This window comes from Taudactylus pleione, unplaced genomic scaffold (genome assembly GCF_031769625.1).
Source record: "Taudactylus pleione unplaced genomic scaffold, aTauple2 ptg000479l, whole genome shotgun sequence".
NCBI lineage: Eukaryota > Metazoa > Chordata > Amphibia > Anura > Myobatrachidae > Taudactylus > Taudactylus pleione.
Window position 1 is genome coordinate 4,164,393 of NW_028284881.1, and position 14,764 is coordinate 4,179,156.

General features: G+C 45.9%; 1 protein-coding gene across 4 annotated transcripts in view; it reads left to right on the top strand.

Annotated features, from left to right (window-relative positions):
- KDM2B (lysine demethylase 2B) overlaps positions 1–14,764 on the top strand; it is a 185,638-nt gene that overhangs the window by 45,606 nt on the left and 125,268 nt on the right. For all 4 annotated transcript variants that reach the window (XM_088449175.1, XM_088449174.1, XM_088449176.1 and 1 more), the window contains one exon: positions 2,715–2,893. In XM_088449175.1, the coding sequence (XP_088305301.1) occupies positions 2,715–2,893 (179 nt within the window). The remainder of the gene's footprint in view (positions 1–2,714; positions 2,894–14,764) is intronic.

The following is a 14,764-nucleotide window of genomic DNA, read 5'->3' on the forward strand; positions in this document are numbered from 1 at the left end:
AAAAAAAAAATTTTAAATTAAAGTGGCCTGAAATGACCACAAAATCACTTCTTTTTTTTTTTTTTTGCTTTGCATTTTTGTTTAATTCTTTTGTGATTTAAACAGTTTGCCTTTTTTTTTTTTTTTATATATATATATGCACGAATCAGCCATTTGACACTATTTTCAAATACCTCCAGTACTTTCCTTATGCCCACCAGCTGCCTTCTATATGATTCTGGTAATGAAGTTGTCACTTTTTTGGGGTCCAGGATGGTCTCCCCACTTTTTCATGCACTTCTACCAGGTCATATTTTGTAGAAGAATCTCTCGCTCGTGGCAATTACTTTGAATAGGCATTTCTAATTGGATCTTACATTTCCTGGGAGTGCGCATGTTTGCAAGTTTCAATAAACAAACTCTCTTTTGCAAGCTTGTACCTGTGTGTGCTTTATAATGTTTATAAATAAATAACTTGCATCTCAGTAAATAATCAGTTAACTATAAGATATAGCAGTAGAGGCTGTTGTCTTATTTGGGCTAGTCATAGTAGTAGAATGACATCTATAACATTTAGCTAGAACATGCCCTCCTGCAACTAGACGTTTGACATTACCTTTTTGACTTTCTTCAGTACTTTTTAGACATATCTTAAGTATTCGTTTTTGTGCCTGGTTTGGAAAGTAGATTGTTTTAGTGTTCACTCTCAGGGGCAAACGCAGGATTTTAGGGGGGGGGGGGGGGTGTTCCATATTTTAATATATATATGAATATGTGAGATACACCCTAGTTTATAGTCACGCTGAGGGCGTGCCCAGCACATTGAAAATACAGGCCAGGTCCACATAAAATATACTGAAACAAGCCAGGTCCACATAAAATGCGTTTTAAAAACCACATCGATTACATAAATACATTTTGAAATCCAGAACCTCATAAAATACATTGAAAAAGCAAGATTCACATACTTCAGCTCCTCCGTGTCACTCCAGCCCCCTCCCTTGCCATTCCAGCCCACATGTGGCATTGCAGCCCCCCCCTATGTCACTGCAGCAGCCCCTCATGTCACTCCTGCCCCCCTGAGTTATCTCAACAGCCCCAATCTGCCTCCAGAAGCATGAAAGCAGGCATCATCCATTCAGCTCTCGGGCTGAACCCCTCCCCCCTCCTACTGGCTCTAAGGCAGTAGTGCTTATTATGCTGTGCCCCCTGTACCTGTATATGTGTCCCATATGCTGTGCCCCCTGTATATGTGTGACCCTTATGCAGGGAACCCCTAAAGTAGTGCCCTTATGCAAAGTCACCTAAAGTAGTAGCCCTGTACTTGCCTCACCATGCTGGGTCCCGTTCCCGCAGCGCCCCTGCCTTTGCTCTGACTGGATCTGTCTAGATCCAGCAGGCGCTCAAGGCAGCTCCTCAAATCGCGGGTGACGTAATGACAGTGCATCACTGGGAACGCTGGCCTCTGAAGCGATTGGAGGCTTCTATAGCCTCCGATTGCTTCAGAGGCCAGCGTTCACAGCTGCAAGGAGCAGTATTAGTAAGCAAGGGTCAGAGATTGAGCTGTCTCAGTCTCTGAAAAAAAAATGTGGTTCGTTGGGGGTTTCTGGGTAGTCAGAATCGCCCCCTGCGTGCGCTACCGCCTCTAGGATTTTTTTTTTTTTTTTGGACAGAGTACGAAAGGCACATTTTAATTTTGAAGGGCAACATTTTGGATGCATTGTGTCGCTACAGCTGTGTTGCATATTAAGAATTGTATACACATGTGTGTGATAGAATTATATGTATTATTCAATCTTTCTATTAAACTCCCCACATGCCCTTTTAATGCCCCTCAGACTATCCCACATGCCCCTCAGTCCTCCCCTCATGCCATCAGACTTCAGACCCCAGACTTCAGACCCCATGCCACATGCCCCTGCACTAAAATTCAGTGCTCCACAAAGTAACTGAACAGATCTGTGTGCAGCTCTCCAGCAGAGAGGGGGAAAAACTCCTTTCCACCAGAGAGGAGTGCAGACACAGGACAGCAGTGGTGCCATCAGTAGAGTCTCTGCTGCAGTTAGATGTGTCTGACAGCAGACCTCTTTCTGCCAAGCCTTCAGCAGGGGGTGGGTTGGGGGGTGTTCAGATTGACACTGATTATCCAATCAGCATGGCACTTTCTAAAAGGACAGGGTGCATTTTCCCATTCACAAAAAGGGCACGGTGCGGATTGGACATAATGTAGCAGCAAACAGAAATCAAGCATCTGGTTGCTACAGTATGAGCAATAGCATTTTTATTTTCTTATTTAGCACCAGTTTTCAGAAATGTAGGTCAGAATTGCATTGCTGAAATAACTACACCTGCTACATACTGAGGATGATTATTGTATTGTAGCCATCTCCTTTACTTGATATAGAGATCTCTTGATCAAACGTATGACTTTATACTGTTTGTGTGTGTGCTTATAAGGTCCTTTTGCTTCATGTACAGTTTTTTTTTCTGTATTCTTTTTGAGACGCTAGGAAAATGTTAAATGTTCCTTGTTTGAGAACAGGCGACAGTAGATATATGAATAACATGAAAGAAGTGATTTACAGGTACTAGTTTGGAATTTCTCATTTGATCAAGATTAGCCACAGAAAATGTGCACTGACGGATCATGATTAATCTAGCAGTCACTTTAGTATCTGAATGCCTTTCCTCAATATGCGACCTAGTGTGAGCTTGCTATGTCTCTTCTCCTGCAGGAAGCCGGCGTGTAGTGGATGTGATGGATGTGAACACACAGAAGGGCACTGACATGAGTATGGCACAGTTTGTCCGATACTATGAAACGCCAGAAACTGAAAGGGAAAAACTTTACAATGTGATCAGCCTGGAGTTCAGCCACACCAAGCTAGAGAAAGTAGTCAAGCGGCCTACTGTGGTATGGTTCTCTCCATCTCGTTTGTATTTTGGCATTTGGACATAAGTAAAAAAAAGTCAATTTCCAATTCCATGTGTTCTACTTTAAAAATGTAAAAGCTGTAAGTTCGGAAGGGAAATTTGCCACAAATTTAAATTTTTATTTTCCTTATTTGTATTCATTTTTTTCTTATACTAGAATTTACTTTCAGCCTGGTCTCTTCTCCATCCTTAGATCATGGCCACTAATCATAAAACCCCTACAGATAACATACTTGGACACTCCAGTCAGTCCTAAGTGCTCCTGTCATGTACTGCTAATGGTGTCAATTTAAAAACTGAGTCCATTAAATAGTTTTTTGTAAAAAAATAAATAAATACAAAAACCAGCATTCCAGGGGTTAATAACCGGCCTGTGAAGATAGCTTCCCTGTTTAAGCGGCTCCTCCCCTCAGCTCAGCGCGCCTTTCCACTGCGGTCTGGCTTCCCTGAGCTGCTCTCCTCCTCTGGACACGCCCCCTCTGAGTTCTCCGGTGGCCATTCTCTAACTGTGCAGTCGCAGTTCTCCCAAGACGCCATGTGCCCCAAACCCCCCGATATCAGTACAGGAGCCCCCTTGGGTGTTTTTTTCTCAGATGCTGGCCTCAATCGTGGACCGCCTGGCGGTCCCGACTGTTGTTCCTCCTATGGGGAGGGTACAACAGCCCTTCCCTCACTCAAAAGGACTTCCACTGATCATGCAGACCCCTCCTGTACCACGGCAGGTGGTCATTCCCACAGTGGGATTATTACAGCGTGGTTCTCCACCATGGGTGGATGTGTTCTCTACCTCAGTACAGAGTCTGGCTATGACCTCTATGGCCATTCAGACCATGTTGCAGAGTGAGAAACCTGTAAAACCAGCATCCTGTGTTGTCATCTCAATCCACACAGCTATCAGAATCTGAGATGTCATCTGATGACTGAGAGGTAGCTGCTGCCTCTAACCCTGTCTCCCTGCTGCAAGAGGCGGAGCCCAAGTCCAGAATTAATATTCCTGCCTTGGTGCGTGTGGTCAGGTCCGCATTGTTATAGAGGATGACGAACCAGCCCCTAAATCCAAACACCCTCTGTTTAAGCAGAGGGGAATACTGCCGGAGACACCTTTTATCAGATCAGTTGCTGGATCACACGGCTGAGGCCTGGCAATCGCCTGGTATCAACCTCAAACGTTTGACCTCATGTTATCCAAGAAGTGGGAATCTCCCCCTGCGGTGGGTTCACACGTTACATGATTAATTAAAAGTGCAACATTGCCTATGCCTTCCATTTCTTCCTTTAAAGTATCCTATGGTTAGGAAGGTGGAAACTTGCCTAAAGTCTATATACTCTCTTTCAGGAGCTGCTGCGCGGCCGTCCATGGCTATCTACTGTGTATAGAGAGTTGGGCTGATACACTTGAGGACTCCTTGGAATCAGGTGTCGCTGGTTGGTCATATTAGGGATGCGGCTGCATATATTGGTGAGGCCGCTCTGGGTGCTAGTCTTCCTAGGGTCTTGGCTGTGGCCATGTCTGCTCGCCATTCCCTGTGGCTACGCTATTGGAGTGCGGATGTCGATTCTAATGTGGGCCATACACGGGGCGATTTGAAAACTTACGACACCTTGGTACATTTTCAAATTCAGCCCGATGCATCGCATGCTGCTGTGAATGGTAAACAATGCATCGTACAAGATGCTTCGTTTACCTATTTAACAGCATGACTGATCGCAGATCTTATGGTTTTTCCATAAGATCTATGATGCCGATGTACGGTGGCGGGGACGCGCATTGCCGTTGTACAGCATGCCAAACCACACACGATATGCACGATTGATCGTTACGATCAATCTAAATTATGCACATCGTGTGCAAAATCTTATCGTGTATGGGCCGCCTAAGAAAGGCCTGGAGGCCTTACCCTATAACAGAGACTTTGTTTGGCCCAGACCTGGACAAGATTGTTGACACATTGGCCAAATCCAAATCTGCATTTCTGCCATCATCATCTGCTCCCGCAAAGTCTCGAAGCCCCACCTTTCGGTCCTTTCGTACCCAAGGAAAATCCAAAGGACAGTCCTTCCCTAGGCAGTCCGCTTCCAAGAAAACAGCCAAGCCTAGGAAACAGGCCTGGAGCACAAGATGCCCAGCCTCCAAACGGGGATGAACCCGCAGCCTGACTGGGGAACCCCAGAGTGGAAGGCTGACTTCTTCAGTTCGCCTAGTACTAGTGTCAAACCACCAGGATTACGCCCTCTCATTCCTTCGAAGGCCTCCCCACCAGTTTTCTTGCACAGGCCCTCCTTCAGACAAAACCAAGGCCTTGCAAATCCAGAAAGCCATACAGTCCTTGCTGCAGGCAGGGGAAATTGTACCAGTTCCACTATCTCAACGAGGGACTGGTTACTATTCTACTCTCTTTCTTTCTGGTTCAGAAACCAAATGAGTTTCATTGGCCTATCCTCAACCTCAAAGCTCTGAACAAGTCTCTAAGGTTGCCAAGGTCAGGATGGAAACCTTACGATCCATCATACTGGCTATGGAACCTGGGGATTACATGGTATCGCTGGACATTCAGGATGCATATCTTCATGTTCCCATAACGCCTTCTCACCAACGTTATATGCGGTTTGCTATACTGCAACGACACTTCCAGTTACAGACACTGCCCTTTGGCCTATCCACGGCTCCAAGGGTATTTACCAAAATGATGGCCGTCATGGCAGCCCACCTGCGGAGTCAGTGTATCCGACTCCTACCATATCTGGGCTACCTCCTCTTGTTGGCGAGTACTCCAGAAGTGCTTCACCACCACCTGCAACTAACATTTGCTTGTCTACAAACACAAGGGTGGTTCATCAATTGGAAAAAGTCCTCCCTAATTCCCTCACTGAGGATGGTTCATTTGGGAGCCCTTCTGGACTCTCACCAGCAGAGAATCTTTCTGACTCCAGAAAAGATATCTATGCTGCAGGTGCGAGTACGCAGATGCCTCCGCAGTCGCCGGGAGTCAGTCCACTCGGCGATGCAAGTTCTGGGATCCATGGTATCCACATCCGACATGGTGGAATATGCTCAGTTCCATTCCAGGCCCATGCATGAGCTGATCCTCTCCAGGTGGGACCGATTACCCCACCAGATCAGAGCTCAGACAATGGTACTCTCTCCGGAGGTGCGTCTGTACCTCTCTTGGTGGCTACAGATATCTCATCTAACCAGGGGTCACCCCTTTTGGATCCCGGACTGGATACTCCCAAGAATGGACACCAGTCTACGGGGATGGGGCGCAGTGACCGGTCTTTACTCCTTTCAGGGCCGGTGGACAACGGCAGAGGCATCCCTGCCCATCAACATATTGGAACTTCGGGCTGTGTATAGGGCCCTCATGATGGCAAAGCACATTCTTCACGGAAAGCTAATGCATGTTCAGTCTGACATCGCCACCTCAGTGGCGTACAATTACAGAAGTGTCACGCATTCTGACATGGGCAGAATCTCATCTCCCGGCCATATCAGCAGTGTTCATTCCGGGAGATCTCAATTGGGAAGAGGACTTCCTCAGCTGTAATGACGTGCATCCAGGGGAATGGTCTCTTCACCAAGAGGTGTTTCAACTCCTAGTGGATAAATGGGGTCTTCCAGAGGTGGACCTCATGGCCTCCACAAGCACAAGTTCCTAGTGTACGGGTCCTGAACAAGAGATGCCGAAGCAAGCCTGGTGGATGCGCTTTCAGTAAAATGGACCTTCCGGTTTGCGTACCCATTTCCTCCAGTCTCCCTGCTTCGTCGAGTTCTTCGGAGGGTCAAGCAAGACGGAGGCACTGTCCTGCTGGTGGCTCCAGCTTGGCCCAGATGTCATTGGTACTGAGATCTTCGGAGTCTCTCCTTCGACACTCCGTTCCTGCTGCATCAACGTCCGGACTTCTTGGCTCAGGGTCCTTGCCTTTACCCGGACCTGGATCGTATGTCTTTGACGGTGTGGCTCTTGAGACATCCCTCCTAAGGTCCAAAGGATTCTCTGGCTCGGTCATCAACATGATGCTTAGAGCGCATAAACGTGCCTCCGCCAACATCAACCACAGAGTGTGGCATACATATTTCCAGTGGTGTCGTAAAAAGGCTGGTGTTTCCAATTTCTAGAATACTGGCATTCCTTCAAGCTGGGTTGGACTTTGGTCTGCGCCTGGCCTTGTTGAAAGTGCATATCTCTGCACGGTCAGTGTGGTTCCAACGTAGAATTGCTCTGCTTCCGGATATCCTCACCTTCCTCTGGATTCAGCCTCCCTTTGACCCGACAGTGGCTCCTTGGGATTTGGCAGTAGTCCTTCGGGCCCTCCAGGGTCCTCCATTTGTACCACTAGACTCAGTGGACCTTAAGCGAAGAATTTTTTTTTTCTTCTGGCAATTGCATCTACCAGAAGGGTGTCAGAATTGGGAGCACTCTCCTGTCGTCCTCCTTTTCTAATATTTCACCAGGACAGAGCGGTGCTTCATACTCGCCCTGAGTTCCTTCCTAAGGTTGTTTCTAGTTTCCATATTAATCAGGAAATTATAGTACCGGCCTTTCTATCACCAGACCTCTCGGCAGGTGAGGACTCATTGGATGTGGACCACACCCTCAGGATTTATGTGGACCGTACCAGTTCTCTTCGGAAATCAGATTCCTTGTTTGTGCTCTATGGATTTCACAAGAAGGGATGGCCAGCCAATAAACAAACATTGGCTAGATGGCTTCGTATGACTATCTCACAGGCTTATACGCAGGCAGGCCTGCCTGTTCCGACTTCTGTTAAGGCTCATTCTACTCGGTCTGTGGGTCCCTCATGGGCAGCTCGCCGTGGTGCCTCGGCTATTCAGCTTTGTAAGGCGGCCACGTGGTCTTCTGTCCAGACCTTTCTAAGATTCTATATATTTGATACCTTCGTCTCTCAGGATGCTTCCTTTGGGCGCTTGATTCTCCTCTCATCAAAGGAGCGTCCCCACCCTTAAAAGGACTGTTCTGGGACATCCCCAAGGTCTCCCTGTGGAGCCTATGGACCCTAAAGAAGAAAATGAGTTGTTATGGTAAGAACTTACCTTTAACTCTTTCTTCGGAGTCCATAGGGTCCACAGGGCACCCGCCCTGATGCACCTGGCTTCATATGGGTGAGATTGCTGGTCACCGGTTTCCCGTCTCCTTTTCTTTTGAGAGTGTTTGAGTGTGCCAGTCTACCTTCTCTTATCCACCTCCAGTCTTTGGCTTATTACCAACTGAGGTGCCTCGGGGGCGGGGCATAGGGAGAGTGGACCCAGTGCATCCTGGGAGCTAAAGCTTTAACTGTGTGGTGCCCGGATTGGTTCCCATCATCTACACCCCAAGGTCTCCCTGTGGACCCTATGGACTTCGAAGAAAGTGAGTTAACAAAGGTAAGTTCTTACCATAACTGTCATATTTTATTTTTTTTATATTAAGAACCTGTTCAAGTCTTGTGGGTTTTTTTGTGCTCAATTTTATGTTCTATAATATATGCTTTTATTGGGGACAGCGTTGATGAGACGTTGTCCCCTGCCTGTGCTGGGAGACAGAGCGCTGAAATTACAGCCAGAACTTTTTTGTTCTTATAGGTATTGTAAATAAAAACAATGGTATTTTATTTATTCTGAGTAGGGACGTTTATAGACACTGGTGGTTGGGCAATAGTGTTCTGTAACCCCTAGCTACTTATCATTTGCTTTCGCTTTGTAAACTGTACCAATCAGAATGGTGGAATGTTACTGAATGCTACATTTCCTAATCACCAGTTTTCATATAGGTGCTCTTAATTTACCTTTTGAACTATGAAGTTTCAAAATTGAAACAAATATCTCATCACTTGCAGCTTATTTGGGCACTTTGTACAGGAGGATTTTATGATACAATTAAAATGAAGATGCCAAATGCTTTTCCATGTTATGTAATTTGCTGGATAAAATGTTTTGGCTTTACTCAGTGTGTAGATGTTAACTTTAATGTGAAACAATATATATTTTTTAAATAATAAAATATATTTATTTTTTTGTCAAGTTGCTGCATTGAGCATTTTTTCTCCTGAGTTATTTGTGTGCATGTCACTTTACTATATTAATTTCATTAAATAAGGATCCTTTATTGATTTGTTATTGTTTTTAAATAATCAAATTATTTAAATAAGAGCTATTTAGCCTTTTTTTCCAGTATGATTTTATTAATAGATCTACATAATTTTCTAATAAAATTATACTGATTAGTTTATTTGAAATAATTTCATCATTTTAAAGAACCACATTTTGGGGACATTGTTTGGAACATAGTTTTTATACAATAAAAATTGATATAATAGTAAAAAAAATAATATATATATATTACTTGCCACAGGCAGGTACACAGGATATGGCAGTTTCACAGGCAAGATGTCATACAAAGTCTTCCAATACAGCAATATTTCTTCAGTGGACTCGCAGGTCCAGGAACCCTAACACTAGTCACCACCAGGCCTATAAGCTGGGCGACTATTTAACCATCAGGCTCAGTTTCCCCAGTGTATCTGCAGTTCTTAAACCAGCTTCTCACAGGTGTCTGTAATCTGCTGCCTTTCCAGGCACTGATTGAGGGAACACCTGAACTGGACATTTACACAATCCTAATGCCTGTGCTCTGCCAAACCTGGGAGATCTGGATATTCCACATTTACTTCATGTGGCATTATGCTGACCCTGTCACTCTCCTCCCCCCTTAGCTTCAACCACCCTGGTGAAGCTAAAACACTTTCAGGCGAGCTATCTGACTCGCCCACATCTATTTGTGCTATCCGTCCGGGTACACAGCTCACTGCCATTTTCCACAGTTCGCCATCCTCACACTCTTCCTCTAGCTTTACCATAGGGTTGCTTGGAGGATCGGGCCCAACAAACTACCTGGAAAGGGCATCAGCATTGAGGTGCTGTTTCCCCGGACGATGCTGCACCTCAAACTTAAATGGCTGCAAAGACAAAAACCAGCGTGTTACACGAGCATTCACTTCTTTGTTCGTGTGCTTCCATTGTAAAGGGGCATGAACTGTAACCAACACAAACTCCTGCCCCAACAAATAATATTTAACAAGTCTAGTGCCCACTTGATTGCCAAGCACTCTTGCTCCACAGTGGAGTACTTGCGCTCCCTGGGCAGCAATTTCCGGCTGAGGTAGGGGATGGGTTTCTCTTCCCCTTCTACCACTTGGGAAAGGACTGCACCCAATCCTGTACCTGAGGCATGTGTCTGCAATATAAACTGGTTTTTAAAGTTAGGAGCCTGCAAAACAGGTTCTACACATACGGCGTGCCTTAAATCCTGCCATGCAGCTTCTGCTGCTCTAGACCACGGTATCTTGTCTGGGGACTGTTTTTTAAGACACTTAGTTAATGGTGTTGCCCTAGTGGCGAAATCACGAATGAATCTGCGGTAGTAACCCACTAGGCCAAGGAATGTTCTGAGCTGGGATTTAAATTTGGGTTTAGGTCATGTGAGGACCGCTTCCACCTTACTGGGCTGAGGTTTTACCTGCCCTCTGCCTACAATATATCACAAATATTTTGCCTCCACCATTCCAATGGCACACTTCTCAGGATTAGCAGTAAATCCATGTGCCCATAAAGCTTGCAACACTGCTTCTACTCTTGGTAGGTGTGACTCCCAGTCGGGGCTAAAGATGACTGTCATCTAGATATGCAGCTGCATATTCCTTGTGAGGTCGCAGCAACCTGTTCATAGCCTTCTGGAAGGTTGCTGGAGCCCCATGCAGACCAAACGGCAGCATTTTATACTGAAACAAACCACCTTGGGTAGAGAAGGCTGTTTTGGCCTTAGCAGCCTCAGTTAAAGGAATCTGCCAATACCTTTTTGTCAAATCTAGGGTGGTGAGATACTGACTGTTTGCTAAATTCTTCACCAGGTCGTCCACCCGGGGCATCGGATAGGAATCAAACTGACACTTTATTTAATTAGCAAAAATCATTGCAGAATCTTAAAGCACCTGAAGGCTTAGGCACTAAAACTATGGGATTATTTAATTTGCCATTTGATTCCTCTATGACCCCTAGGCACAGCATTTCCTCTACTTCCTGTTTAACCACTGCTCGCTTTGCCACGGGTATACGGTATGGCCTCTATTTTATTACCACCCCGGAAGGAGTAACTATATCATGCTGGGTAATTTTGGGTTTTTCACGGAATGGCAGAGAACATATCTTGGTGCCATGCTACTAAACTCTTCGCCTCCTGTTTCTGGCGGGCTTAAAGGTAACTTCAATGGGTACTTGACATTCTGTGTTTTTTTTGGCAACCAAACAGGGCTGACCAGCGCTCTCTTTCCAGGGTTTTAACAGGTTTACATGGTAGATTTGCACTTCTTTCCTTCTACCCTCCTGTCGAACCTTATAATTAACAGGTCCCACTGCCTCTATAACTTCATTAGGGCCTTGCCACTGGGCATACATTTTGCTTTCAGTGGTGGGTGCCAGAACCAGTACCTTGTCTCCCGGTTTAAAAGACCGATTAACCGCAGTCACATCATATTGACGTTATTGCCGCTGTTGTGCACTATCCATGTGCTTGTTCACGAGTGGCACAATTTGCCTTAAACAGCCATACAATTGGGACACAAACTGAACGATGTTAGGCTCTTGGCATGACTGTTGTTCCCACCCTTCTTTCAACAGATCTAAAATCCCTCTAGGTTGCCTCCCATACAGGAGTTCAAAGGGATTAAATCCCGTAGAGGATTGGAGCACCTCTCGCATTGCAAACATTTAAATAGGGTAGGAGTAAGTCCCAATCTCGCTTTTCCTCAGGCACCGCCCTTTGTATCATTTAAGAGTCTGGCTAAAGCGTTTAACAAGCCCATCTGTTTGCAGTGGTAAACTGTGGTAGTAATCCTATCCACCTTTAACAGTCTGCACATATCTTTCATTAGTTTAGAGACCAAACTGGTACCTTGGTCCGTTAAGACCTCCTTTGGTATTCACAAGCGGGTATATAGCATTAACAATTCCTGGGCAATAGTGCTAGATTTCATGTTACTTAGTGTGATGACCTCCGGGTACCTTGTGGCATAATCTACCACCACTAATATGTATTGATGCCCACGAGCAGCTTTTTCCACCGGCGCTATCAGATCCAAACCAATTCTATCAAAAGGTACAGAAATGACAGGGAGGGGAACCAAGGGTGCCCTAAACCGTGGCCGGGGGGCTGTTTTCTGACACACTGGACATTCCTGACAATACCTTTTTACAGCTGCATGAATGCTGGGCCAGAAGAATCTTAACTGAATATGCTGGAGAGTTTTTTTCCTCCCCCCAAATTGCCACCCCACAGGTGTGTATGAGCCACCCTTAACACCAACTGCTCATGTTTCCGGGGGAACCAACAATTGGTCTACTCACTTACCCTGCAAATAGGTTACACGATATAACAAATCATTTTTCAATGCAAGGTATGGTACACTGCTGGTAAAGCCATGATTACTCTACTCTACCATTTATCTCTACAACATTTTCAAATGCATTTATCAAGTTCCCATCATTCTGTTGATCCTGGCCAAAGTCCTGCACGGACACTTCCTTGCCAATGGGATCCCACTGTGTCTCGATCCCACTCCCCTCTGGTTGCTCACTGGCCAAGGAGGGCGATACAGCCACCAAACTTTGGGAAACAGCAGAGCTTGGCACCTGGGACACCTCTGATGTGGACCTACTGCAGTCATCATGCCACGTAACCACCTCCTAGGTCGGAAAGTCCCAACCTAGGATCAATGGGTAGGGTGGCCTGGCGGCTATCACCTTCATTCATCGCCCTTTGATCACTATTGGGAAGTGCACACGGGGGCATTCTTCTACAACCCCATGTACACATATAACCTTTACCGGGGGTAGCACCTGATTAGCCCCAGGTGGAGCCAGGTTGGCAGAGATGATGGTTAATTTGCGGCAAGTATCCACTAAGGCCCAGACCTCCCGGCCTTCCACTTGCACCATCAAATGAAACAAGGTGGTTTGCATCGGTGAAGTGCTTCCAGCAGCTATGCTTACCACTGGTCGAGTTGTTTTTTTCAGCACTACAGTCCATCGGCTTGCCCTGCTTTGGTTAGTTGTGGCGCAGATGACCGGGCTCGCCGCAGTCAAAACACACAACTGGAGGTGGGCTGTTGGCTTTAACAACTGGGACCTGGGTTCTACGCTTGGGAACTGGCTGGAATCCCTGTTTGGCTCTCTTTAACTTCCCAAGAGTCAGGTACCGTTCAATCACCACCGATAACTCCTTAAACGTTTGAGGATCAGCCTGTAGAGCCCACTGTTGCACAACACGGTCTAGTACCTGCACAGCATGGTCCAAAGTCACCATTTCTACTATACGCTGAACATAGTTCTTATCCGGCTGCAACCACGCCTTACTCAACCTGGCTAATTTGGCCAGCTGGACCCTTGAAGCTTCAGACGAATTTAGCCGCCATTTCTGAAACTCCTGAGCTTTGCTAGGTCCAGTCACTCCAACTCTGCTTAATATGGCCTTTTTCAAGTGCGGATAGGAGTTTGCCTCTAGTCACATTTAAATCAACATATGCTCTCTGAGGTTCCCCTGTGAGACAGGGAGCAAATCTGGCAGCCCACTCGTCCTCGGGCCATTTTAAACGTGCACAGTATGCTCAAAGGTGCACAGAAAAGCTCCAATATCATCAGATGGAGTAAGCGTCTGTAACACCTCCAGCTCATGCCCACCTTTCCTTATTTCAGTTAACTCTGCATGTAATAACTGAATTTGAGTTTGTTGTCCTTGCATCTGTGCTTGATACCCTGCTGCCAGAGCTTGTTGCCCTGCAGCTATTTCAGCAAAACTTTTCAAAAGCTCCTCCATATTACACTGCTTTATCCCTTTATGGACAAACTTAGGAGGCTTTTTAAATTCTCTTTTGGAAGCCAGATTCCCAACAAACTATCAGCTGGCTTCTCTTAAAACTGCACCACACTCCTTGGCCATTCACCCATACACAGGAATTAAGCAGCTTTATATTGTGCTCAATTTGCATATACACAGACATATTATCACTGTGAACTGGCATTTTATGGCTGGCCTGCCACACTCTCCCACCCAGCTGCTAGTAAAGAAACTTACTCACCAAGCCTCTGCGTAGTGGGTAGCATCCTGCAAAGCGTCTCACTGCCGCTGTGGGTGTATCCGGTCACTGTTGCTGGATACTGCTACGCAGCAAGAGCCCAGATAGAGTCCCTGTTCGGGCACCAAATGTGACAAGAATCACATAGACTGGGTAAAATCCATCAGTAGCTTTTTATTGCTCACCACAGGCAGGAACACAGGATATGGCAGTTTCACAGGCAAGATGTCATACAAAGTCTTCCAATACAGCAATATTTCTTCAGTGGACTCGCAGGTCCAGGAACCCTAAAGCTGGCCACACATCTACAGATTACCTGTCCAACCAGCCAATTTAATGGATTGGTTGGAATGAATTCTGGTAAATGGACAAAAACTGTTATTTGAACAAATTGTTTAGATCAGAAATTTAACAAACTCGTCTGATGACCATCTTCATCTGCTTTCTTGCATTTAGGAGCAAATTGCTGATCATCAGTTACTCCCATACGTTACCAGATTTTCATTCCAACCAATCAACAAGTTGGCTGGTTGGATGTAAGTTGGTCTAGTGTGTGGCCAGCTTTACACTAGTCACCCCCAGGCCTATAAGCTGGGTGACTATTTCACCGTCAGGCTCAGTTTCCCCAGTGTCTCTGCAGTTCTTAAACCAGCTTCTCACAGGTGTCTGTAATCAGCTGCCTTTCCAGGCACTGATTGAGGAAACACCTGAACTGGACATTTACACA